The sequence below is a fragment of the Mirounga leonina genome, unplaced genomic scaffold (assembly GCF_011800145.1).
Source record: "Mirounga leonina isolate KUSES-001 unplaced genomic scaffold, KU_Mleo_1.0 Mir_174, whole genome shotgun sequence".
NCBI classification, from domain to species: domain Eukaryota; kingdom Metazoa; phylum Chordata; class Mammalia; order Carnivora; family Phocidae; genus Mirounga; species Mirounga leonina.
This window is the reverse complement of record NW_023270451.1, coordinates 23,342,885-23,370,122: the sequence shown is the minus strand read 5'-3', so window position 1 is coordinate 23,370,122 and position 27,238 is coordinate 23,342,885. Positions and strand designations below refer to the sequence as shown.

Sequence of the window (27,238 nt, the reverse complement as noted above, 5' to 3'; positions counted from 1 at the left end):
TTATTTCTGATAGACCCCCAAACCTCCTGTATTTAAAATCTTTAAATTGATAAGTGTTACAATGTAATGAAAACATAATGGGAGTATCCAGGAACCCCGACTAAAAGCTGTATTCAGAGAAAACACCTCTCCACACACTGTATTTCATGAAAGAAAAATTGGTTGATTAATGGAATCCACAAGATTCAAAATGCAAGCACAAATAATTAGAATCAGAACTGTATTACTTCGGAGTAGACCCCAAATTCTCCCTGATATATCTGTTTCTGCAGCTTCTCCCTATCCCCGGCACCTAATGAATTATCTTCAACATGTTCACCACATAAAAAAGTGTGAATTAATTTAATAGCAAAAGGCATACCAGAGCAAAACGTAGGCATTGTTAATCATTGATTTTTCTTTTTAAGTTAAGCAGAAAATGTTATTATCGCAGGTCTGTTTGTTTTTGCAACACAAAACATGGAGTATTTCTGCCAAGAGCTAACAATATTTTATGCATGTAAAATGGCCTTTTTTTTAAAAAAAAAGAAAAATTCCTTATGAAAAGTCAAATACATGGATATAACTAACATATGATCCAAATGACAATTTCCGTACTTGCCCAAATTTACCTGAACAGTTACATTTAGCTTGAATAACAACTATGAAGACAATGTACTGAATTCATCAAATTTGAAGTTTAGAAGATGGCCTAAGTCTATGACTTTGTGGTTGCAAGATTAAAATCTAGTACACATTTTATTTTAGGGTCTATTGTTTATTCTTTTTCATTATAGAAAAGTTAATTTCTCATTTCGTATTTGAAAATACTTGTGTATGTGTCTTTATGAGGATTCTATCCTATTTGCTGTGCTTTCTTGAGTTGTTTTTTTTTTTTTTATTGACTTAATAGGTACTTTTCCAGTTTGTTGTTGTTGTTTTACTCTATTTACTATATACTATATCTTTGGTTTCACATTTTGATTTTTTTTAAATACAAAATTCATAATGAAATTCACAATTCATATTAAGTATTTTATAATCTTTCCTTGAGGTCAAAAGCTATTTTAAAAATATTCATTTCAGAAATGTCTTGCCTTGTTTTCAACGATGCAGCTTTGAGTTTCGATATAAAAAATTAAATCTTTTAGCTATTTTTCAAGGGTATATGCAAAAGACAAAAAATAAAGGAGTAAACCCATGTAGCTTAAATCTTAAACCTGATTAAACAGGGACGGTGGCTCTTCTGGGAATTTTACAGTGAAATCATTTCATAAACAGGAGCAAGAAAACCAAACCAAACTAATAAAGAAGGAGGATCTCCTTCTCTGAAGTTAATGTGCATTTACAAGAGTTAGGTTTCTGTTTCTGTTGTTTTAAATCTCTAAACATGAAGATACCAAAACACTCACATGTAGAAATTGCCTAAAATTTGATTAAAAGCTAACATATACCTGTCATTTGCACTACTCTGTTGTGGAAAAAAAGAGTGCAAACAGTAAAATAGTAAACCCTTATTTCTTGACCGTTTAGTGCATTTTGATATCACACGGGCAAGAATGTCAAAAGCTAGTGAGCACTGATTTTTTTTTTCCCCATCTCCCACTGACCTTTTTTTTTAACTCCCAAAAAGGCCAGATTTCTCAAAAATGTGCTCCCTGGTTTGAAACCATGTATGTCAAGTTTCAGCCCAGAGCAAATTTTTATGGCTGAGTAATAAATCCCTGAAACTCAAGGTTCATAAGGGAAGTGCTGACACAACCCTAACTGCTCTGCAGCCGTGTGAATGGCGCCACGATTATATCTGCTGCAGATTCTTGAAAACGTTTGCAAAATACTGTCTTACTTAAAAAAAAAAAAAAAAAAAAAAAAAGCCAGAGAGAGTTTGATGCCAACATAAACATGCTTTTAACCCATTATGTGCTAATTTGCAGAAAAGCCATTAATAGAGAAAAAGGCACACGGCGCAGTAGTACACAGGAAATGTTCTTCCAACTCCTTTTTGACTTTTAACAGGACTTTAATCAATTCCATGAAGCCTGAGCAACAGTTAAAAACGAGACGGTGTTTTTGCTCCGGACTGAAGAAGGGGGCTGCCTTACTTTGCCAGAGAAGACAGTTTGGGGACAGTTTGGGGGGTGATGGGCAGGAGAGAATCTGTGCCAAGACACACAAAGACACCCTGGCTCCTTATCACCCAGCAGGGCTTAAGGATATTTTGCAAAAGGAAAACCCCTTTATGTATTTTAATAAATCCTGACTTATTTCATCTCTTGCTACACCTGTGTTAATGATATTCCATTCACCAGCTTAAAAAAAGTGTTCTTAGAATTTTAGACAAAGTCTCTTCCATCAAGTGCATTTAGAATCCCTCAGAAAACATCACTCTCGTGCCTTCTGTGGATGCTACTGTTAAAGAGGCTGCATCTACTCCCTGCCCTTAGTCGGAGCCCAGAACTTGATGGTAATCGAAATCACTCAATGCCCGAGCAGGTCAAAGTGAGCATATATGACCAATATGTACCCATTCCTATAAAAGTCCCCAGTGACAACTATGTGCCACATACTATACCAGAGACACAGGCATCTTTTGAATTTAAAAATCAAGTGAGCTTCTAATTAGACTTGTGTTGATCTATATTTGGGACACTGAGCGGGGACTATGGAAGAAGCTTTTCAATCTATGCATACTTCGTTTGTCAGTAAGAATGACAATTTCAAAGTTCTTTTATCTCCAGGGACTGAGAATCTCAAAGGGTTACAAAATTAGATTTTTAGGGAATCGGCACCTGTAGTATTTCTTGTCTTCCCTTTTCTTTTTTCTTTCTGCTTTCTTGTTTCTGAGACCCAGTGCTACAAAAGGATGATGCCATCGTGGTGAAATGTACTATATCTTTGGAGTCAACTACAAATCCTGGATACATACTGTATCTTTGGATAAGTTTTTAAACCTCTCCCTTCCTGGTTCTTTATCTGTAAAGTAGTAATAATTATAGTATCTGCTTCAAAAGGATGTTTTGAGGTGTAGATAATAATATCTCTAAAGGGCTTAGGAAAGAGTTGAGTACACAGCAAGCCCTTAATAAATGCTCATCGTTATTATCACTGGAACATGGAAAGGTTGTTCTTCATACAGACAGAGCCGTGGAAGAAAACTGTGAACAGTATAGTTAATAGTAATGATCACTGTTAATGTTTCTGTGTAGATCACATGAATAAACTTCAGAATTTATTAACGAAATAATTATAGCTGCTTCTTCCCTTTACTGTTATCATTGGGAATATACAATGCAGTGACCTAGGTAACATGACAATGGATAACAACTATCTTATTTTCTCACTATTTAGTGATAATTTTACTGGAATTGTGAGTGGACTTGTTGCTAGAATTGTGGATGGTTTCTATTTTATTTACTTCCATTGGTCAAAAGAATAAATGACTCTTGCTTTGGGGATTACAGTTTATAGTGCTAAATGTAATGTATTGAACAACCATAGAGATCTTCCACATAGGGAGTGTGCATTTAATTTCTACTTACCAGGATAGCCTCTTATGTTGGTAAACGATAACAACAATAAAATGATGACTAATTTATCTCCTATACCATACCATACCTTCCTTCACCTCCTGTTTTTGGTCTTGATTTTCCAGTTCTGAATCGTGGCCAACTTTAGGTTCTACCATTTCCTCATCTTCCTCATCCTCTAGAAAAAAAGAAAGAAAAATGCATTATTTTGTTTCCTTCAAATCAAAGCCTTTGGTTGATGGTGGGAGGTAGGGGCAAAGGGTAAAGTTCCAATCATTTAGGGCAACTTCTAAGTAAATCAGTCCTCAATGAATGCCCAAGATATATGTTCATGAATATATGAATAAATTAGCTCCAAAAGGGGCCCCTTTGAAAGTCCCCCCAAGCTGTTGAGAAAACTGCAAGAGTCAGCACCTGCTAACATCCATCTCCAGGCCCTCACCACATGGGATGTCTTGGAATTGCCTTTCTGACCTCTGAAGCTTCTTCAGAGATGACCCAGGAATAGATCTCAAAATGTTTCCACCTGGGGCACATTCTCCACAGGGAACACCTGCTGTACAGACGACTCATTTCCAATTTAATTCTCACCAAATTAATTTGTTTTTGACCTACAGGAAAGGGTTAAATACAGGTCTGACCCCAGGTCAAATGCCATTGGCAAGTAAACAACCAGGGGGTAGAGCCCCCAAAGTCACTGCCCTTGGCCTGGGAGAAAGCAACCAACCCCAAATGGCATTTACACATTCAGAGCAGCTCATGCATTAATGCGAATTTAATGAGCACCAACAAATGGACCAGTCTGCTACCACCACCAGATGTTACAGTGCCCTTCCTGCCCTATGCAAATGTGTGCTCATTGTGTCTGCTCTCAACCTGCCTTTCTTAGAGGCCCCTTTCATTACAGAGCGCTTGAAACCATCAGTCACAATGTGGATGACGAAGGGGAGAGTCAAGGTGTCACAAGAAAATACAATGTATAGAAATAAAATGATATAAAAAATTAAAACTTGCTTTCACAGTTTTTTAAGTATATTATCTTCTCTCCTGAGTATTATAGTCACTGGAGGTTATTGATTTCATTGGTTCAAATGGAATTCAAAAGAAATGAATTCACTTACTCCCTGCCCATACATTCATTCATATATTCATTCATCCATCAAATATTTACAGACTTTCCGTAAGATCTCAAGTGCTGTAGATAGTCCCATTTCCATGATAATAAATCCTGAGATTTACATTGACTCAAAATTTCAGCACCAACCACTTAAAGAATGCATTATAAATGCATACCTAAATGCCCAAATAAATATCTGTAGCCTGAAAAGCAACTCCAAAAAGTCTGACTACATTAAGCAAGTGATTTGGGGGCAGAAAAGCAACTCAAAAAATTGGGATGTGTAGAGTATGGCATTGCAATTTAGATATTAAGAAATTTTTAATGTGTATATTCATTGAAACAGTACTCCAGGTGCATGTGTAGAATGTGGAACCAACCTCATTACTTTATAACCACACTATGTACATATTAGAAAGAATGTGAAACGCTTTTAAGGAAAATGGTCATTTATTATTAACACATGCAATAAAGAGTTGCACTTGAGATTCTGAAAAGAACACTGAGTTACCCTGATTTTTAGACAAATAAACCTTTAAAGTTATAAACAGCACGTCTAAGTCCTTATCCATATACAAAGATATTACCACTATTTACCCATTAAAAACGTGCTTGGAAAGTCACAAACCAAAGAGTCACGTGGCCATTATGTATCCTGATCCAAAGACCTAACACGAAGCCTTAGGAGGCACCAGCTGAAGGTAAGTCTCCTCTTCTGGTAAACCTTGGATGGAGAAGCAATCTTCAAAAGACCACTAATCTGCTAGAAAGTGGCTCTATTTCTGAACCTTCTAGAGACATTTCTTTAAATTTAATGGATTTAGCAGCAATGCCCCAGACACTTACAAAATGCAAGTAAATACAACAACTACACAGGTGATAGGGTCTGTGTTATGGTGGGACCTCCCCCCCAACCCCGCAACACCCTGAACATTTTGTATGTTAAAGTCTTAATCCTTAGCATCTCAGAATGTGACCTATTTGGAAATAGGGTCATTGCAGATATATTCAGTTAAGACGAGATCAGACTGGAGCAGGGTGGGCACCTCATCCAATATGACTGATATCCTTATAGACACAGACTCACACACAGGGAGAATGCCATGCGAAGCAGAAGACGACTGGCGTGATGCTTCTAGCAGCTGAAGAGTGCCCAGGATTGCCAGCAAACCATCAGAAAGTAGGGAACAGGCACAGAAGAGCATCTTCCTTACACCGCTCAGAAGGAACCAACCTTGTCAACACCTTGATCCTGGCATGCTAGCATCCAGAACTGAGACGTTAAGTTTCTACTGCTTAAACCACCAGGACTGTAGGACTTTGCTACAGCAGCCTGAGCTGCTCCCAACCACATCAAACTTCAAGTTCTGTCTGGTTCTGCCCGTTTTCAGATCTAGGAGCTTTAACCATCAGGTATACTATCCCCTCCCCTGCTCAGAGCCTGACATGACCTAGAAAGGCAGCCTTGGAGAAAGGCCCACAGTAAAAGCAGGTACAGTGTTAAAGCTGCAGGGTAAGGAAGGGTTTGCATAGGCTCTTCAGGGTGGATACACCATGGCCTCAAGAAGAACGGCTCTTCTACTTCCAAGAGGCAAGTACGTGTAAGGCTCAGTTGTGGAGAAGTTAGGTTTCACATCCTCGAGAGCTAGAGATGATGGGTTGTTTTATTTATTAAGAATAAATGGCTACTACATCCATGGGCGCCTGGGTGGCTCAGTTGTTAAGCGTCTGCCTTCAGCTCAAGTCATGATCCCAGGTTCTTGGGGTCGAGTCCCACATGGGGCTCCCTGCTCAGCGAGAAGCCTGCTTCTCCCTCTCCCACTCCCCCTCCTTGTGTTCCCTCTCTCACTGTGTCTCTCTCTGTCAAATAAATAAAATCTTAAAAAAAAAAAATACAGTTGACTGGGCACCTGGGTGGCTCAGTCGTTATGCGTCTGCCTTGGGCTCAGGTCATGATCTCAGGGTCCTGGGATTGAGTCCCACATGGGTCTCCCTGCTCGACGGGAAGCCTGCTTCTACCTCTCCCACTCTCCCTACTTGTGTTCCCTCTCTCGCTGTGTCTGTGTCAAATAAATAAACTCTTAAAAAAAAAAAAAGAATAAATGGCTACTGCATCCAAATTCTGTTCTCATCTTTATTTCGGAATCCACTACCCCATCGATGCCTAATATAAAGCATTAATTCCTCTGGCTAGGCAGATTCACAAGTTGGGTTGGGAGCAGCACCTCAAGGGAAGTAATTGATCTGGGTTTGAGGCTGGAGTCTACCTCTTGCTAGCCCCTTGATTTTACATAATTTGTAGAAACTCGCTGAGGCCCTGTTTCCTCATCTTCTGAATTGGGATAATAATCCTTTCTTAAAACACAATGTTGTAAGAATAACCAAATAAAATAATTGATGTGAATTTGCTTTTTAAACCAAGAAAGTTGGGGATATCCATATGCAAAAACTTTCAAACGTTGCATTAGCTTGTATATCAACCACACATTTATTAGGCACCAGGTACTGGGAATATGAGAGGGAAAAGAGAGACAAAAAAAAAAAAAAAAAAAATCTCTGTGCTCATGGAGCTTCCATCTGAGGTGAGGGAGAGAAACCACAAACAAATAAATAAAACATATATTGTATCAGATAAGTGTTATGGGAAAAGAGAAAGCCAGAAAAGGGGATTGGGCATGCTGGTAAGGGGAGGAAGAGATGAAATTTAAAATAGAGTGGTCAGGAAAGGCCACACTGAGGTGACAATTGAGCAAAAAATTCAAGGGGTTAAGGGTGAAGATCTTTCGGAAGACTAATAATAACAGATTCTTCCATCTCATTCTGTGGATCCAAGGGGTATAATGGGTCAAGGTTTAAATTAACTTATTATCTGTTCCACTGATGATAGAATTGTAGAAAATAATTTTGCTTTTATCAGAGCCATCTGTTTGTACATTCTCATCCTCTAGTTCTTTTTTTTTTTTTTTTTAAGATTTTATTTATTCATTTGAGACACAGAGATACAGAGAATGAGCATGAGCGGGGCGGGGGGAGGCAGAGGGAGAGGGAGAAGCAGATTCACAAGCCGATCCCCGCTAAGCCAGGAGCCCGACGTGGGGCTTGATCCCAAGACCCTGGAATCATGACCTGAGCCGAAGGCAGACGCTTAACCATCTGAGCCACCCAGGCACCCCTCTCATCCTCTAGTTCTTAAATGAAGTCGATTTCTTTATTTCAGAATTAGTCAGCTTTAAATAGTATCAAGTTCTCACCTTTTACAGATATAAGAGTTTTTATTTTAGATATTAATTCCTGGAAGAGTCAAAATGCAACATCCTGACACAAAGTAGTCTATAAGGGGCACCTGGGTGGCTCAGTTAGTTAAGCACCAGACTCTTGATTCCGGCTCAGGTCACAGCTCAGTGTCAGGGGATCGAGCCACGTGTTCGCCTCCATGCTCAACTCGGGCTCCACGCTTAACGGGGAGTCTACTGGAGATTCTCTCTCTCCCTCTGCCTCTGACCCTCTCCCCCCAAATAAATAAATAAATAAAATCTTAAAAAAAAAGAAAATAGTCTATAAGGGCTTGGCTAAACCCAGGGCTAGGTTGGGGACAGCAATGTGTTATTTTATACATGAAGTATGCGGGAAAACTGCAGGTTATCTAACTATTCAAATAGAAAATTCTTCCCCAGAGAATATGTTTTTGATGAATTAAAAAAACCCAAATACTTACTGTGTTTATAATATGTGCAAAATCCCACAATGAAATACTATGAATAACAGAGAAACAATTTTTTTTTTTAAATACCTGACCTTTTAAAGAGGTTACAAAACAATTGTAGGCATTAATTTTTAGTGGCCACAGAGTTCTTTGTCTATCAGCCTTTTAAAGACACAAAGTAAGTGTTTCAGTAGATTTGTTAAGGAAATAAAACACAAGAGACTGGTTCGTTTCTCTGCATACTGATATGTTTGCCTTGCTCAGCAAAGAGAGTCTATTTTTCTTTAAGACTCTGGTTTCCTTTCTGGTGCAATTGGAATTACTTCTGTTGAAACCATTTTCAAAACAGTTAAATAACTTTAAAGAAAAGGATTTATGTAGACCCACTACAGACTACTGATATATGAGTTGTGCCACTAGTTCACACCCAGTTACATTTCCTCTGAGATTGGAGGGAAAAAAATTACCACCCACGTATGGTTTCCTGCACGAGGTCCACACGAGAAATTAAACTAGTGGCAGAAGTTAATTACCTGTCAGTCTGAGCGGCTAATTTCAAACAATGGCATCTTTTAGACACTTTATTTTATTTAGCCCCCGGGTTCTGCCACCAGCAGCTGCTGCATTCAGTCCTTTATAGTTGGGAAAATCTTTGGTAACCACTGTCCTCCTCTTATGATCTCCTAAAGGTCTAAGAATGAATAGTTGCGTGTTCAGCAGCAATCACACAGGACACATTTAGCACAAGGCCTGACCCTCTGTGTGGGCTCTGGAAGGGTTGTTTGCTCTGCCAACCTGCGTTTCAGAATGAAGTCAAAACTCCAGTCCTCTGATGGTTGATCCGCTCTGATGGCCTCACAGAGCTGAGACTTTGGAAGGGGAGCGTGGTGAACGCCTGTCACTCTCTGGCTATACAACATCAAAACCCCTTTCTGTCTGGGGGTGCTCCTCGTAGTACTGCTGTGTTGGCGACATGCTGAACCCCTACTTTCTTCTCCTGAAGCCCCAGAGGAGACACCTTCCTGCTCCCCATCTCCCAGTGACCAGAACACAGGCAGGATCTTAGCAGTTAGACTGGATGCTCCTAACTGGGACTTTGTCTTTGGAGCCAGGAGGTGAAGCCAAGGGAAGAGTAAGGATCAATTTCTGGCAGCATGCCATGGTAGCAGCAATGTCCCAACATCCTGGCCAGATTGTTCCAGAGGTCCACAGTCTGGGCTCCCTTGGCCTCTGCTCTTTTTTAAGCCCGTTCCTTCTGCCTCCTGTTGATCCTGTGAGCACCAGGTTTCCTTCCAGTAAATCTCACCAGAGGTGATGTCAACACCAGATTTCCTTCCAGTGAATCCCACTGGACTTAGTGCCCGCTGCTTGCAACCAGAACCCTGAGCAACACAGCACGGCCCTCTGTGAAGAAAAGGGCTTGTTTTTATAAGGTCACTGGGTTCTCACTTTCCTCGGCTCTCTCAGGGCCTGCAAACCCCCAGGATAAGAGGGTCTGAGTGCCCAGCCCTCGCCCTTGCTGCCCAGCTCCTGGCTTTTCACGAGGGGGCTCTGGCCCCCAAGGGTCACCGCATGGAAGCCAGCTAAGTCTGGTCAGGTGGAGGAAGGCTGGGGAGCAGAAGGGGCCATTTCACGCCATCCTTCTCGATTCCAAAGGGCATCTTGCTGTTGCCAAAGTTGAAGACACAAAGCAATACCATGTGACTGAATCGGACAGGCTAACGACTCTAAGATGCAAAATTACTTTATGTGCCACTTAGAAAAACAATGACTGCTAATTAAACTCTAACACATCATCAATTCTAAGGTGAAAAATCGTGAATGCTGGAATTGATAGAATAATTTGTGGCTTAGAAATGAAGAGAACCTGGCTTCCAAAAGATAAAAGGGATGGCAAGGATGCAGAATCAGTGCTAAATCGAGCTTGTGACTGTGCTGTTGTCCTTGAACAGACCTGAGGAGATGCAAAGGCACTTTTTTGTGTTTCGGGTTTTTTTTTTTTTACATGTATTGCTTTCAACTTAAGAATAAACGCCCTAGCTATTTTTATATAATTCTATGTATAAATATTTCTGATGATGACTGTTTTTAAAACATATTTTAAATTTTTCAATAGAAAAACAAAGGAAAATAGGAACAAAGCAAAACAGAAAAATTAGGACTGATTTTCAATTTAATGACGGTATTCTTTGCAGTTCTGTCCTTGGCCTCATCTTTTCTCATATCCAATGCCACTCTGGATAATACTTGCACCCATGTTTTCCATCATCACCCATAAATTGGTATGTCCAGCCAACATATCCCTTCCAGGCTCCAGAGTCTATACTGCACATTCCAACATGAGTGGCCCCTAGGCAGCTCACATTTGACATATTCCAAGCAGAACTCCTACCTTCTGTGGAGACCTACTCCTTTGATTATTCTCCATCCTGCCAAATGGTACCACCATTCACATGGGTTCACAATTGGACACTAGAATACATACCACCTTCAATTTCTCTTTGGCATCAGTGCCTGTAAGAAGGGGACTCTAAGTCCTTTCAATTTTGCACTACCAGTCTTGTTTTATATTTCTAGTAGTTTTATTTTGTTATTTAAAAAACACATCTACTACACTGTTGGTGAAAATGCAAGCTGGTGCAGCCACTCTGGAAAACAGTTTGGAGGTTCCTCAAAAAGTTGAAAATAGAGCTACTGTATGACCCAGGAATCGCACTACTGGGTATTTACCCCAAAGATACAAATATAGTGATCCGAAGCGGTATGTGTACCCCAATGTTTATAGCAGCAATGTCCACAATAGCCAAACTATGGAAAGAGCCAAGATGTCCATCAACAGATGAATGGATAAAGAAGATGTGGTATATATATATACAATGGAATATTATGCAGCCATCAAAAAAAAAAAAACAAAAACAAAATCTTGTCATTTGCAATGACGTGGATGGAACTAGAGGGTATTATGCTAAGCAAAATAAGTCAATCAGAGAAAGACAAGTATCATATGATCTCACTGATATGAGCAATTCTTAATCTCAGGAAACAAACTGAGGGTTGCTGAAGTGGTGGGGGGTGGGAGGGCTGGGGTGGCTGGGTGACAGACATTGGGGAGGGTATGTGCTATGGTGAGTGCTGTGAATTGTGTAAGACTGTTGAATCACAGACCTGTACCTCTGAAACAAATAATACATTATATGTTAAAAAAACAAGAAGAAGAAGATAGCAGGAAGGGAAAAATGAAGAGGGGGGAATCGGGGAGAGACGAACCATGAGAGACTATGGACTCTGAGAAACAAACTGAGGGTTCTAGAGGGGAGGGGGTCTCAGGGATGGGTTAGCCCAGTGACGGGTATTAAAGAGGGCATGTATTGGATGGAGCACTGGGTGTTATATGCAAACAATGAATCATGGAACACTACATAAAAAACTAATGATGTAATGTATGGTGATTAACATAATAAAATAAAATTTAAAAAAATAAAAAACACATCTATGTGTCCTTTCTACAACACACACACACACACACACACACACACACACCCTCTATAACACCCTAAAAATGTTAGTATAAAATCTCATAACTCCTTCTTGTCTTTTCCATCTCACCTTCCATTCTGGACAATGCACAATCACCCAGTGTCCTAATAGGTTCATGCCTCAAGAACACTGCACGTAAGTGTTTTGTGTCTGTGTTGGTCTTCCCTTCAATATCCAGGAGGTAATTACTACTAGCTCATGGTAATACAATTCTAGAGCTTTAACACTTCCTCCCAACAAGATTTGTTGACCTCCTTCATTGTTCCACCACCCCACCTTATGTATATCTCTATGATAACACATCTCAGACCACTTGAAATTAAGTTTATGCATCTATCTCCACAAGCAGATGAAAAGTCCCCAAAGACCTACTCTTGTTAGCATCATCAATGTCAAGTACTGAGACGAGCAATATCAAGACAGGTGCTTGATCTGGAAAGATAGCTATGAACTACATCATGTAGGACCTTGAGTGACAGATCAAGTTTGGACTTCTTTCTGGAGATCAGTAGGCACCTTTTAATAAAAATAAATCTCATTTAGTCCATATTATTTAAAATTTCAAAAGGAATTCAAGGCATTGGTAATGCCAGATATGGCTTTTGAAAGCTCATTTATCTCCTTCCCAGGCAGCCCTTTATGCACATTCTAATATATTTAAGAGGTGGCCTGACTCTTGATGAAAATTATTGTTGCCAACCAGCCCTACAGGGAAACCAGAGCCTTTTAAAAACACAAGAGAGAAGGTCTGATTTTGTTTAAGAATATGGAAGCTGGAGGGGATTGGGGAACCCTGGAATGAGGGAGACAGTGAGAAGGTAAACTATAGCTGGAGTCCAAGCAACAGACGACAAGAACTTGACCTAGGATGGTTCGGTTGCCAGTGGGCATGATGAACTGAATTTAGACATGTGTTTATACAACAGACAGTGAGGGCTCCCGTACAGAACTCACTCAAGTCACCCTATCCTTGGACCAACTTTGTGTACAGTTAGCCAACTTTGCCAGGAGTCCAAAGAGAGCCACCCTCCTGATATGTATCACGGCGGCCAAAATAAAGTATAACATGCACCACTGAATGCTTACACAAACCAAGGTGAGCACCTCTGTGCTTTAAAAATATGCAGGAAAGACATATTTTGTGGGATTTTCAGTAAGCACTTTGTTAAATATACTACATGCTAACATTTAAAAAGCCTTTACTTTCTGGTCTAGAAAAATCTGGCCAGAGTAAAGAAAACATACATTTCTCATCGTACAGAGCACTCCTGTTAACACTGTAGGCCACATCAGTTCTCTCCTAAGGCTCTAACATGACAGTACTTGGAAAGTGTACTTCCTAGTGGAATGAGACCCAAGGCATTGCAAATGAGAGGAAATGAAAGCAAATGTTCAAAACGAGAGAGGAAGCCAGAGAATAGTACTTTTTAGCAGCTGTTTCTGCAACTCGTAACTGTACTGATAAATAATATGTTGCAGTAAATATGTGTTGAATCAAGCTGACACAGGTTAGCCTGCTTGTATGGAAGGATGGAGAGCAGGAAGAAAATGATGCCCTTCTTGGAGATGTCCAGGCAGGAGCCCATGGGTAACTAGAGCATTTGCTGTTTGGTTATGAGAAGGCTTGATTGATCTGTATTTCCATAAATTTCCCTTTTTAGAAATGCTGAATGGCTCCCTAATGCCTAAATTGGCTTGGCATTTAAGGCCCATCCCCATTTCACCCCAACTTAATTCTCCAATGTTGCTCAAAGCAGACTAGCCCTTAACTCCACTGTGTATGAAATAGGCGAAGTTTGTTGTCAGTAAGCACCCTCTGTCCTTCCCTTTTTTAGTCTTTTATATTTTTCTGGCCCCTGTCTCTTCAAGCTTTCTCAGGAAGTCATGGAGTCTTCAGCCACAGATGAGAGCAGCTGGATGAAGTAATTCACACCAATGGATTAGAGAACGGTAACCCAAATAAATTAATCTCTAATGGCAAACTACAGCAGGACCTGGGAAGGAGAAAGATTTTGAAAGCAGAGCCAACCCTCAAACCAGTCCTCTGTCCTGCATTCTTGGAAGCAGAACCATCCATTGCACAACTCCAGAAAGCAGCATTCCCCTTGTGCTTTATGTGAATATGGGAATAGGGCCTCTTGGAGTTGTATAGCACACAGTCTCCATCCTTAACAGCCTTATTTGTATAGATCTACACACACACACACACACACACACACACATTCTGGGCAATAATTCAAAACACTTGCAAATGTTGTTCTTGGCTGCTTGGAAAGGGAGAAGCTCTAACTTCTCTTTTTCAGATTTAAATCCTTTGTGCTGACTACTTTTCATTTTGGATAATCCTATACCCTATTTGTTTCCTCTCCCATTTTTCTAAATGTGCATTATCTGCACTTCTTCCTAGTAGGAGCACTGCTTGTGAAAGGAAAATGGGGCTCCCAGGGAAAGAGAAGTCATCATTTTTACTTTCAGCAGCAAGTGTAGATACGTCCCAGAGGAGGGTAAAGCTCAAGGTCTCCAGGTACTAAAATGGTTATTGTGTTATGTGAAATATAAAAACAGAGGAAAATAAGTAAAGGCCATTTAGAAACATTATGTTGCCTGTGAAGAAATTGCTCCCAAGGAGAAAGTGCTATCTTCCATCTCTAGGAATTGTCAACTGTGACTATTAAAGTCAGCAGCTGTCTCATCAAGCATGGCGCATATAAGTCCTCCACTAGTGCATGTTCTCTAGCATTCCTTTCCTTCACAGGATCAAATCTTATTACTTCTATCTCTTTTAATCTCCCACCTCCAGGCTTCCTCTACGCCAAACCTTGCTACAAATAGCACTGTCCAATGAACACAGAACTGTTCCTGTGCATTTCCTAGTGAAAGCCTTGATAGTTCTCATCACATGCAGAATAAAAGCTGGCTTCCTGGGCCACATCTTCAAGGCCTCCAGGGACTGGTCCCATCATGTTATTCTTGCCTGAATTTCCTCTACTGATATTGTGTCTGCTGGACAAACTTCGACCTTCCATCCACCCTCTTCAGGTTTCTCCCTCAGCTAGACTCTCTCCTTCCTCTCCTTTTACAAAATATGAGCACCTAATAATGTGTCTGGCACTATTCCAGGTGCTGGAGACACAGGCAGTGAACAAAACAGACAGAACTTCCTGCCTTCATGGAGCTTGCTTTCTAACAGGGGCAGAGGGGGTGGGGTGAGAGATAATGGCCAAGATAAGCAAAGTATGTGGTAGGTTAGGGAATTTCAAGAGCTAAGGAGAAAAGCGAGGCAGGGAAGGGAGGCGGAAGTGGTGGGTATCACAATTTTCTCACAGGTAGCTTGAGAGGTCCCTATGGAGAGAGGGCATTTGAAAACAAGCCTCAATAACTGAGGGACCAAGCCCTGTGGATACATGGGCCAAATATTCTTGGTAGAGGAAGCAAAAGCACAAGGGCAGGATTTTGCCTAGGAGTGCTTGAGGCCTCAAATACCTTCACATCTTCCCCACCTGTAAAATCCAGCTGTACTTCAAGATCGGATTCAAATGACTCCCAGTTCCCCAAATCTCTCCTGTTCTCCCTCACTGGAAGGGGTTTCTTCCCCACTGAACCCTTCAAAGCACTTCAGTTGGGTATCTTAACAATTTTTCCTCAGCCAAAGAACTAGTATGTTTAAGATGAGGGCATTTCTCATTCTCCACTTTATCTACTACGTATTTATTTTAAGTAAGACATCCCTGTACTTTTATGAGTTTACTTCTCTACCCAAGACTCTACATCTCTACATTTCTTGGGAGAAGGACACATTAATTATTCATATTTATTTACCTCAGTATGGTTAAGTTTTTTTTTTTACTGTTTTAAAGTTAATAATCTCATTTCTTTAGTTCTAAAGAGTATATTTTCTCAGTGGTTTCTCATTGTTTTAGCTGCATCACGAATATCCTCAATTCAATCTCAAATTTTAAGGTCCCTTTCCTTGGTCACTAGGTCTCATCATCATTGACAGCAACAAATTTCAAAACTTATCCAGAGACTCTGTATACTTATTGTGAGGTTCATGGTCCTTTGTTTTGTTTCTTGTCCTGGTCATTTGTCACTAGATATTTACTTGTCACCTAACGTATGCTTGGATCTGTTCTAGGCATCATGGAAAAAAAATAGCTATCAATTTCTTGGATTGCAGATGTCAAGCTTTGTGGTAAATGTTTTATGTTCATTAGCTTATTTAATCCTCATAATAACTCACTGAGGCAGACACAATGAGTTCTCTCTACACATGAGGAAACTGGGCTTACAACGGGAAGATGAGGTGGCTCGGGTCATGGAGCTAGAGGAAGCAACAGAGCCAAGATTCAAACCCATGTTTTCCCGACTCCCAAATTCTCTGTTTCCTGCTAAATCCTACCAAACAGTATAAAGGAAGAAAAGGAAACTGCAATGGACATTTGTGGCTTTGATCATCCAGAATCCACCATCCCACTTCTTGGAATTAACAGTCCCTCTCTTCTTCTTTGGTGTACCCATCCCTCCCCACTCCCAGCTAAATAAATCCTACTTAAGATTCAGGGGATAACTTTGTATCTGGGACAATGGCCAATGAGACTTTATCTCAGTATTTTTCTTTAGTCATCAGTAGAATGATCATGTAATCTAGTGTCCAAATTGGGATACTTCTGAGAGGGAAAGAGGGAGCAATGAATATTTAAGCAGGACTGACAGGTATGAATGAGGATGGTCTGGGAAAAGTGGGACATGTGGTCACCGCCTACTACAGGGAAGTGGATACCTCTCTTATATTTGGACTGCATGACTGTTCTGGCTAAACCAGGACACATGGTCACTTCCCCATCAGGGAGGTGGATTCCTCTCTTCCACTGGACTGGTATTACAGTAATGTGGAACTGAAGCTGTCCTCCCTCCCCATATGGAGTATGAGCGAGAATCAATAGATAAAACATGGCCAAGAGGTGGATAGTGGTAACTAACAGTTTGACACCTAGATTGAACAGTGCTGAAGCCAGCTGTGTCTAGAATCTAGGGCCTTGATTTTTATTTGTAAGAGCCGACAAACTTCCTTTTGGCTTCAGTGATTCTGGGTTAGTTTCGCTGTTACAACCCAAACAAGTACAAATGGTCAACTACTAATAATTACTGAGTACCTAGTTTGTGTTCTGTATTTTCTCTATGTGATCTCTTGTGGCACGCACACTGTCGTGCGTGGTAGAGAGGGGTAAACGCATGAGTCCCGTGCCACACTGCTCAGATTCAAATCCTGCTTCTACCATTTAGTGGCAACATTTGACTACTTACTTAATCCCTTGCACCTCAATTTCCTCAGTGGTTGATTAGAATTGCCCTGCTTGGATAGTGATGATTTTTAGATTGCTTAATCTAGGGCACCTGGGTGGCTCAGTCGGTTAAGCATCTGACTCTTGGTTTCAGCTCGGGTCATGATCTCAGCGTCCTGGGATCAACTCCTGCATTGGGCTCCCTGCTCAGCGGGGAGCCTGCTTCTCCCTCTCCCTCTGCTCTCCCCCTGCTTGTGCTCTTTTTTTTTTTTGAGAGGAGTCAAGATTGACTCCAAGGGTTTTTTTTGTTTTTTTTTTTTTAAAGATTTTATTTATTCATTTGAGACACAGAGATAGAGACACAGAGAGAGAGAGCATGAGCAGGGAGAGAGGCAGAGGGAGAGGGAGAAGCAGGCTCCCTGCTGCACCAGGAGCCCGATGCGGGGCTCGATCCCAGGACTCTGGGATCATGACCTGAGCCAAAGGCAGACGCTTAACCCTCTGAGCCACCCAGGCACCCCTGTCTCACTCTTTCAAATAAATAAATTTTTTTTTAAAGATTTTATTTATTTATTCATGAGAGACAGAGAGAGAGACAGAGGCAGAGGGAGAAGCAGGCTCCCCGCAGAGCAGGGAGCCCGATGCGGGACTCGATCCCAGGACCCTGGGATCATGACCTGAGCCGAAGGCAGACGCTTAACCGACTGAGCCACCCAGGCATCCCAAATAAAATCTTTTTTTAAAAAGTAAAATAAAAAAATTGCTTAATGTACTTAAAGCACATTTTATAGTATTGATGAGGAAATGGAGACTCAAAGAAGTTACATAATTTGCTGAAAGTCAACCAGCTACTGAATTATAAAGGCAGACTTCAAACCCAAGATTCTGAGGTTCCACATTCTATTCTGTTTCAACATGGTGTCTCCACCGTCTGTCTCCCACTTGCTTGAGCGAGGCTCTGAGGGATGGCAATGTCTCAGTGGGTTTGGACGAGAGAACAAGGGTGACCACTGGAGAATAAAGTTTGTGACGTGGCACAGTCCCTTTGTAGCACAGCTGAAAACACAGCTGCCACCCACGTTTTGTCAGACAGACCCCAGCCTCTCTTTCCTTGCCTCTTCCAGTTTCTGTATGGTTTGAGCACTGTGAGGAGGCTGCGATCCACATGTAGAGTCAGAAGGGTTCCCATTTCCTGCAGGGAGGTCTGCTCAGACAGTTTTGTGTTCTCCAGTACAAGAAAGAGTGCCTACAGGATGTGCCCTGCTCCAGCTCGTACTGCATGGCTTCTACTCTTCCCCTGCTGACCTGCTTCAACCGAGCCAGCCTCCCAGCTTTTTCTTGATCTTGCAAGAACTCTTATATCTCACGGCCTCTGCATTTGATATTCCCTCTGTGGGGAATACTCTTTAATCAAGTATTCAAGTGTCTTCCTCAGGACATTTTTAGAGTCTCTGTTCAAATGTCACATCATTTGTGAGGTCGTCCCTATGCAACCTAGACAATACAGCAATGTGCCTCACCCCATTCTGTCCTGGCACACAGCACTTGTTTTCCCCTTACCCTGATTTTTTTGTAATTTCATAGCACTGATAACTAACTGATCTTGTACATTTATTTATGTATGTGTTTACTGTCTGTCTCCCACCACAGAATGGGAATGCTACAATGTCCATGACTGCGACTCTTATTTGCTATATCCAAAGCACTTAGAAAGGAGCTGGGTGTGTGGTAGGTGACAATAAATATTTGTTGGATGGTAAGATGACTGAACACACAAAGAACAGCAAAGCAGCGTTGCATCTTGAAACCAGCATGTGATTCCTGAAGCCAGCAGAGAGATGGCGGTCCTGGTCATTGGAAATCAGGACTCCTCCTACCCCACTACCACCTTGTCATGGATGCCTGTGACCTGACAGATCTTGTTCCTTGAAATGGGAACTAACTATCTCTTTAGCATTTGTATCCTCTAGAAGACAGAAATGAGATCATTTGAGTACTTTTCATTTCAGCATTTTCTCGTTCTGCTGTCCAGTCCCCAGCCCAGAGAGAACTGATATATTTTCCATCTGGAAATACATCAGAATTCATCACAGTCCAATTCTAAGGGAAGATCATTAGCACATTTGTTTGCTTTTATCCTGGCATTAACAACTCTATTTGGGGCTAAATTATTTCTCCTGGTTTCAACGTCAAGTTTTCCCATTGGCTCAAATATGAAGTCCTTGTCTGTCAGTGCAATAATTTTCTATTAATTATAAAAGAAGAAAGCTGGCAGTTTGAGAGTCTTAAGGGAAGCATTTGTCTAATCCAAGAAACTGATTTTCCAGTTACTTGGACTCAGTACAACTCTCAGTTGTGGTCAGATTCACAGATTTCAAAGTGCCCCTTGTTTTTACTTTCTGGTCAGTCTAGACAGACATGGTTCTTTCCTTCATTTTTCAAGCTGCTGAAACACCAAGTTGGTCAAAAGAATCTGAATCTCTAGAAAATAAATGGAGCAGTCCTTCACCAAGGACTCCATAACTTTCTCTTGAACACCCGTTCAAATAGAAGAACAACCTCAGTGATGCGAGGAGAGATTTCACATCAAAGGGTCAGTGTGAATGTAAAAACGACTCTGTGACAACAGAAATAATGACCACTATTGTCCTATCTGGAATGAAAAAATAGTCAAGTGGTTAGAGCACACAGTCCTGAATTTTTTGCCTGTTCTCAGTTATTTCAGTTTCATTCTGGGTGTCCTCACCCAAACGAAGTTGCTGTTTTAAATAATAATTCTTCTCTTCATTATAACTGGACACATGTTCTTGAGAACCTGTTATGTGCAAAGCGTAGGCAACATCTCAGGTGGGCCACAGAAACAAATCTAGAGAGATGCTCGAACTCAAAGACTGGCATTTAAGCAGGGGAATGACAACTGTATGTAAGTATCTACATCAGAAGAGAGACTGCTTGGAGAAGCGCTTTGGGAATTCAGTAGGGGTCAAGTTAACTGCTGGTAGGGAGACTACGGGCAGAGAGAGAAGAAAGAGAAGCAGATTTTTTATGGAGTTTAATTTTAATAGGATCTTGAGGGATGGTGGCACCTAGACAAGGATGTAGAGATAGGAATGCAGAGTATTATTCCAAGAAGAGGAAAGAGCATTGCAAATGCATAGCAATGGACAGATGAATAAATATCAGGATAAATACCAGGATAAGTGGGGTCATATACATTTGCTACTTGATCCACTCAGCTCTGTTGAGAAGAAGCACTGTAAATCCACAAGGCTTCAGCTAATGTCAGAGGGTTGAGGAACTGTAGGTACTAAGCAGTGCCATGACCCAGGTGGATGATTTTCCCATCAGAAATTTTGAGATAAGTAAATTACCTACACATTTCTTCCCCAGAGATAGCACAGGGACAACATGATCTTATTCATGACCTTTTGTTATCTGATAAGCAAAAGACAGGTTTCTAAGCTCCTGTGAGATTTATTTTCTCATCTGTAAATCAGGGATGCTAATTAATATCTGTTCTAATTACATAACAAAGTTCTTGTGTAAAACAATGAGATAATGGATATAGAGATGCTTTGTCAGTGGTTAAAAGGCTACAAGGTGTTAGTTACTAAGTCGGGTAATTGTAATAATAGTAACATCCAATGGCCTACCCAGCCACAAAAATGTGCAAGGTGGGAAGAAGATTATGCAATAAAAAGAGAAGAGAGACGTTCCAGTTAGGACTCATCATAGAAACAAAGGGCTGGAAAGATCCACAGAGACAGCTATTTGGGGATGAAGAGCATAAAGCACCTCACACATCACCAACAGAATAGGAAATATTCAAATTGTATGAGACAGAGTCTAAGTCCTGTCGAGACTAGAGAGAGTGTGTCAGCTCTGGGTCATTAGACAAGCACTCAGGTAGACTGGGGCTAGACTGGGGCTTCCTGCAGGCATGAGCTTGGCTTCAGAGAACAGGTAAGAGTAAGATGGGCAAGGGAAAGGGTGGTGACATCTATATCTTCTAGGTGAGACGTTCTGAGTTTCCATTCAGCCCCATATTTCCCTCTTTAAAAGCCCATAGACATTACATTCAGTATGGACTTCTCTCTGTCCTCCCAGCTCTGAGCCCAGTGCTTGGGCCATAAAGGGACTCCTTACCTCTGTACTGTATCATTCTGGGTACCTGATGAGGGAAGATATGAAGTCAGGAGAGAATGAACATACATTCCAGGGTGAGGGAAGAAAGCTGTGTGACAAGGGAGCAAAGAACAAGAGTGGTGGTAAGGCAAGAAGCTAGGTGACAGAAAGCTTGAAAGCTAGGCTAAGGCTCTGGGTTTTGATGGAGCAGTGAGAGCAGCAAAACCACTAGATTTAAAAATAAACATTACTCACGAGCAGTACTGAACAGGCTACAGTTTTAGCCCTAGCTCTAATGCAGTCTTCAGGTGGACCAACAAAGGAGAACGAAACAAACACAGCCACTGTAATTTGATCATGGGGATCTACTGAGACAGATTTTTTCTACCACACATGCCAATCTTCACTCCTGCCCTAGGCTTCTGTTGAGGTGGCCTTAGGGTTTTGAAATATCACCTCCTCTTATACAAGAAGGCTTTGTCATCATCTTCTGCCATTCCACATCATTCCTAGAACTTTCACAGAATCACAGAATCATAAAAACATACACCTGAAGAAATCCATAAAGAGCGATGGAAGTACTGTTGGGAGATTATGAACCACATAGCAAGGTGCTCGGATCATTAGACCAAAAACTAGGTAAATGGAAATCACCATTCTCATTTTCTTCTTCTTTCCCTCCTCTTCCTTCTCACCCTCTCCCTCCTCCCGTTCTTCCTCCTCTTTTCTAATGACCTAGTCTTTTCACTTAATGGATGAGCTATGGCCATCCATGGAGTTCAAGCCTCCGCCCAAGTTCCCACTGCCAGCTATCAGAGCTTGGATTGGAACTCAAATCTGCCAACTGTCTCCCTAGAGCTCTCCCCATTCCTCATGCAAGACTGTCACGGAGAGAAAGGAAAGCCCCAATTCCAATTAGATTTGAAGCACAAATGTACCTCTGCAGATTATCTGACACACTCTCATCAAGCTTCACCTGTCAAGATGGCTACTACCTCATTTATTTATCACCTCTCTCCAATCCAAATTTTTCTTTCTGAATGAAGTCATTAAACCATACAAAGTCATTAAAACACCCTCATGGCCTCCAGCCAAGCCACTGTGGGCCATCAAACCCTCACTTCTAGAGCTCATACTTGACAGAGGGAAGTTTGCAAACACAACTATGCACAATTAAAATTTGAAGATTCCTATTTGGACAGGCTAATTAGACCAAATCACTCCAACAGGTCTAGATGATGCAGGGTTTTGCATCTGGGTCCGAGCCTACTGTGGTCCCACAGGCTTGACTGCTACCATCCATCTGCAAAGACACTTCCTTCCCTGCTTTGTACAGCGTCAAGCATTGGCCTTTTAAGGGAAAGTGAAACCTTCTGGATCCCCATTATCTGCAGCTTGTGGGGACCATCTAAGAGAGAATATTTCATGCTAACAGACCCAGAACACCTTATGTTTCTGTCACTGTTTTATTTCCCCTTTACCTGGAAATAAGCGAAGCAAGTTAGCAAACAGTTTTCTATAAGTCAGGGAGACAAGAACAAGGAAGGCCAGAGGGCCTTTTCCTCCAACCCCTTTGTTTAGTGTCAGCTTAGCCCTTCCACACTGCTGTTGAAGTGATTATTCTAAAATGAAATTTGTGGGACGCCTGGGTGGCTCAGTCATTAAGCGTCTGCCTTCAGCTCAGGTCATGATCCCAGGGTTCGGGAATCGAGTCCCGTGTCAGGCTCCTTGCTCAGCAAGGAGTCTGCTTCTCCTTCTGCCTGCCGCTCCCCCAGCTTGTGCTCTCTGACAAATAAATAAAATCTAAAATTAAATTAAATTTGTGACTTGTCATCTCCTTGCTTAAAATCCCAGTATTTCTTCATTCTTCACATGTGATCAAGGTCAAGCTCCCTAGCCTGGCATAGAAAATCTCCTGTGATTAATCTCTTGCCTAGTTTGTCATCCTTATGACAAAGCAATCCCCTAGTGCAGGCTACATTGCAATTCTTTAATTGATCTGCACTTGCCCACAGGAAGCAGTATGTTGGGATGGTTCCAAGTACAAGCTCTGAAGTTGGGCTGCCTGGGCTCAGGGATGCTGCACTGTATAATCCAAAGGGGCATTCTTCACATTGTGCCCAACATTTATTGAGCACTTATTAAGTGCTAGGTGTCATTCTTCCTAATGGTTATCTCCCTTAATCCTTACAAAAACCTATCAAGTGAGGAGAAGGAGCAAGATGGTAGAGGAGTAGGAGATCTAAATTTCATCTGGTCCCAGGAATTCAGCTAGATAGGGATCAAACCTTTCTGAACACCTACGAAGTTAACAGGAGATCAAATAAAAGAATAGCAGCAACTCTGAACAGAAAAGCGACCACTTTCTGGAAGGCAGGATGTGCAGAGAAGTGAATCCGAGGCAAAATTTGGGAAGATAGATGGCGGGGGGAGGGGGCCTCCGTCAGCCGCTACTGGCAAGTGATAGAGCCGTGGAGCACAAAATCGGAAATTTTAGAAGTCGGCTCCGCTGAGGGACGTCTCTCCACTGGCTAAGCAGGGAGTGAAACCCTCATGGGACAGTGTGGTCTCAGGACCCTCGGGGTCACAGAAAGACTGGGGGTGCCTGTGTGTGGCAGAGCTCCCAGATACTGGAGCGGGGAAGCCGGCTGCAGAGACGGAGCCGAGGAGTGGGCTCTCAGCTCGGAGTTGCCATAAACTGTGATCCACAGCAGTCAGGCCACTGCTCCTCCAGCAGGGACCCAACAAGCAGCAGATCTGGGGAGACTCCCCTTCCTCCCCAGGGAGGAGTGGCGTGGGAGCGCACCGCAGGGATGTGCTGGGTTTGGAGGCTACACACCGAGTCGGGTGCCAGAGATAGAAACGCTCGGTCACAGGCCGGGTGAGCACGGAGTGCGGCAGGAGACCAGGGAGATGGGAGTGACTGACTGCTTTTCTCTGGGGGCTCACTGAGGAGCGGGGCCCGAGTTCTCAGCTCCTCTGGGGCAGAGATTGAGAGGCTGCCATTTTCACTCACGTCCTCCAAAGCTGTACGGAAAGCTTGCAGGGAACAAAAGCTCCTGACAGCAAACCCGAGCAGATTACTTAGTCCGGACTGGCAAGGGTGGGGCAATTCTGCCCCCGGCAAAGACATCAGGAAACCACGGCAACAGGCCCCTCCCCCAGAAGATCAGCAAGAACAGCCAGCCAAGACCAAGTTTACCGATCAATGAGAATGGCAGAACGCCAGCACTAGGGGAATACAGCACATAGAATCCATGGCTTTTTTCCTCCTGATTCTTTAGTCTTTCAAAATTAATTTTTTTTAACTTTTTCCTATTTTTTTAAATTTTTTTTCCCTTTTTCAACCAACATCTTACCAATCCCTTTCTTAAAAAATCTTTTTTATTTTTCATTTTTAGAGTCATGTTCTATCCCTTCATAGTAGTTAACTTTATTTTTGGTATGTATATATATATGTATGTGTATATATATATATATATAAAGTTGCTCTCTCTTTAAAATTTTGGGATACAGTTTCTTCTAAAAGACCAAAATATACACTAAATCTCTAGTGTATGGCTTTGTTCTAGTCTCCTCCCTGATCACATTCTCTTTTTTTTAAAATCCTCTTCTTTTTTCCAACCGATCAATTCCTTTTATAAAATTATTTGTAATTTTCATCTTTACAGTCATATTCCATCCCTTCATCATATTTACTCTTATTTTTGTACATATTTAAGTTTTTCTTTCTTTAAAATTTTGGGAGGCACTTTCTTCTAACAGACCAAAATACACCCCAAATCTAGTGTGTGGCACTGATCTATGCACCAGCCTGATCATATTTGATCATATTCCGGATTTTTTTTGGTTTGCTTGTTTGTTTTTATCTTTTTCTTTCTCTTTTTCTTTTCTTTTCTCTTTCTTTCCCTTTCTTTTCCCCCGGTTTCAGGTCTCTTCTGATTTGTTTAGTGTGTATTTTTCTGGAGTCGTTGTTACCCTGTTAGCATTTTTTTTTTTAATTTATTTATTTGACAGAGAGAGACACAGCGAGAGAGGGAACACAATCAGGGAGAGTGGGAGAGGGAGAAGCAGGCTTCCCGCAGAGCAGGAAGCCCGATGCGGGGCTCGATCCCAGGACCCTGGGATCATGACCTGAGCCGAAGGCAGACGCTTAACCGACTGAGCCACCCAGGCGCCCCTAACCTGTTAGCATTTTGTTCTCTCATTCATTAATTCTCCTCTGGGCAAAATGACAAGATGGAAAAAATCACCTCAAAAAAAAGAACAAGAGGCAGTACCAACTGCCAGGGACCTAATCAATACAGACATTAGTAAGATGTCGGATCTAGAGTTCAGAATGATGATTTTAAAGATATTAGCTGCCTTGAAAAAAGCATGGAAGATATTAGAGAAATGCTTCCTGGAGAAATAAAAGAACTAAAATCTAACCAACTTGAAATCAAAAAGGCTATTAATGAGGTGCAATAAAAAATGGAGGCTCTAACTGCTAGGATAAATGAGGCAGAAGAGAGAATTAGTGATATAGAAGACCAAATGATGGAAAATAAAGAAGCTGAGAAAAAGAGAGATAAACAACTACTGGATCACGATGGCAGAATTCGAGACATAAGTGATACCATAAGACGAAACAACATTAGAATAATTGGGATCCCAGAAGAAGAATAAAGAGTGGGGCAGAAGGTATACTGGACCAAATTATAGCAGAGAACTTCCCTAATTTGGGGAAGGAAACAGGCATCAAACTCCAGGAGGCACAGAGAACCCCCCTCAAAATCAATAAAAATAGGTCAACACCCTGACATCTAATAGTAAAACTTACGAGTCTCAGAGACAAAGAGAAAATCCTGAAAGCAGCTGGGGAGAAGAGATCTGTAACCTACAATGGCAGAAACATTAGACTGACAACAGACCTATCCACAGAGACCTGGCAGGCCAGAAAGGACTGGCCTGATATATTCAGAGCACTAAATGAGAAAAATATGCAGCCAAGAATACTATATCCAATTAGATAATCTGGAAGAAGAGACAGAAAGCTTCCAGGACAAACAAAACCTAAAGGAATTTACAAACAGGAAACCAGCCCTATAAGAAATATTGAAAGGGGTCCTCTAAGCAAAGAGAGAGCCTAAAAGTAACATAGACCAGAAAGGAACACAGACAATATATAGTAAAGTAACCTTTTAGACAATACAATGGCACTAAATTCATATCTTTCAAGAGTTACCCTGAATGTAAATCAGCTAAATGCCCCAATCAAAAGACACAGGCTATCAGATTGGTAAAAAAAACAAGACCCATTGATATGCTATCTTTAAGAGACTCATTTTAGACCCAAAGACACCCCCAGATTGAAAGTGAGGGGGCGGAAAACCATTTACCAGGCTAATGGACACCAAAAGAAAGCTGGGGTGGCAATCCTTTTATCAGACAAATTAGATTTTAAACCAAAGACTATAATAACAGATGAGGAAGGACACTATATCATACTTCAAGGGTCTATCTAACAAGAAGATCTAACAATTGTAAATATCTATGCCCCTAACATGTGAGCAGCCAATTATACAAGGCAATTAATAACAAAAGCAAAGAAACACATTGACAACAATACAATAATAGTGGGGGACCTTAACACCCCCCCCTCACTGAAATGGACAGATCATCTAAGCAAAAGATCAACAAGGAAATAAAGACTTTAAATGACACACTGGACCAAATGGACTTCACAGACATATTCAGAACATTCCATCCCAAAGCAACAGAATACACATTCTTCTCTAGTGCCCATGGAACATTCTCCAGAAGAGATCACATCCTAGGTCACAAATCAGGTCTCAACCGGTACCAAAAGATTGGGATCATTCCCTGCCTATTTTCAGACCACAATGCTTTGAAACTAGAACTCAATCACAAGAGGAAAGTTGGAAAGAACTCAAATACATGGAGGCTAAAGAGCATCCTACTAAAG

At 41.4% G+C, this 27,238-nt stretch overlaps 1 protein-coding gene across 1 annotated transcript in view; it reads right to left on the bottom strand.

The window, feature by feature from the left end:
- The window catches only part of DYNC1I1 (dynein cytoplasmic 1 intermediate chain 1), a 311,144-nt gene that overhangs the window by 121,784 nt on the left and 162,122 nt on the right, over positions 1-27,238 (bottom strand). The window contains exon 7 of the mRNA XM_035020602.1: positions 3,595-3,684. Coding sequence (XP_034876493.1) covers positions 3,595-3,684 — 90 coding nt within the window. The remainder of the gene's footprint in view (positions 1-3,594; positions 3,685-27,238) is intronic.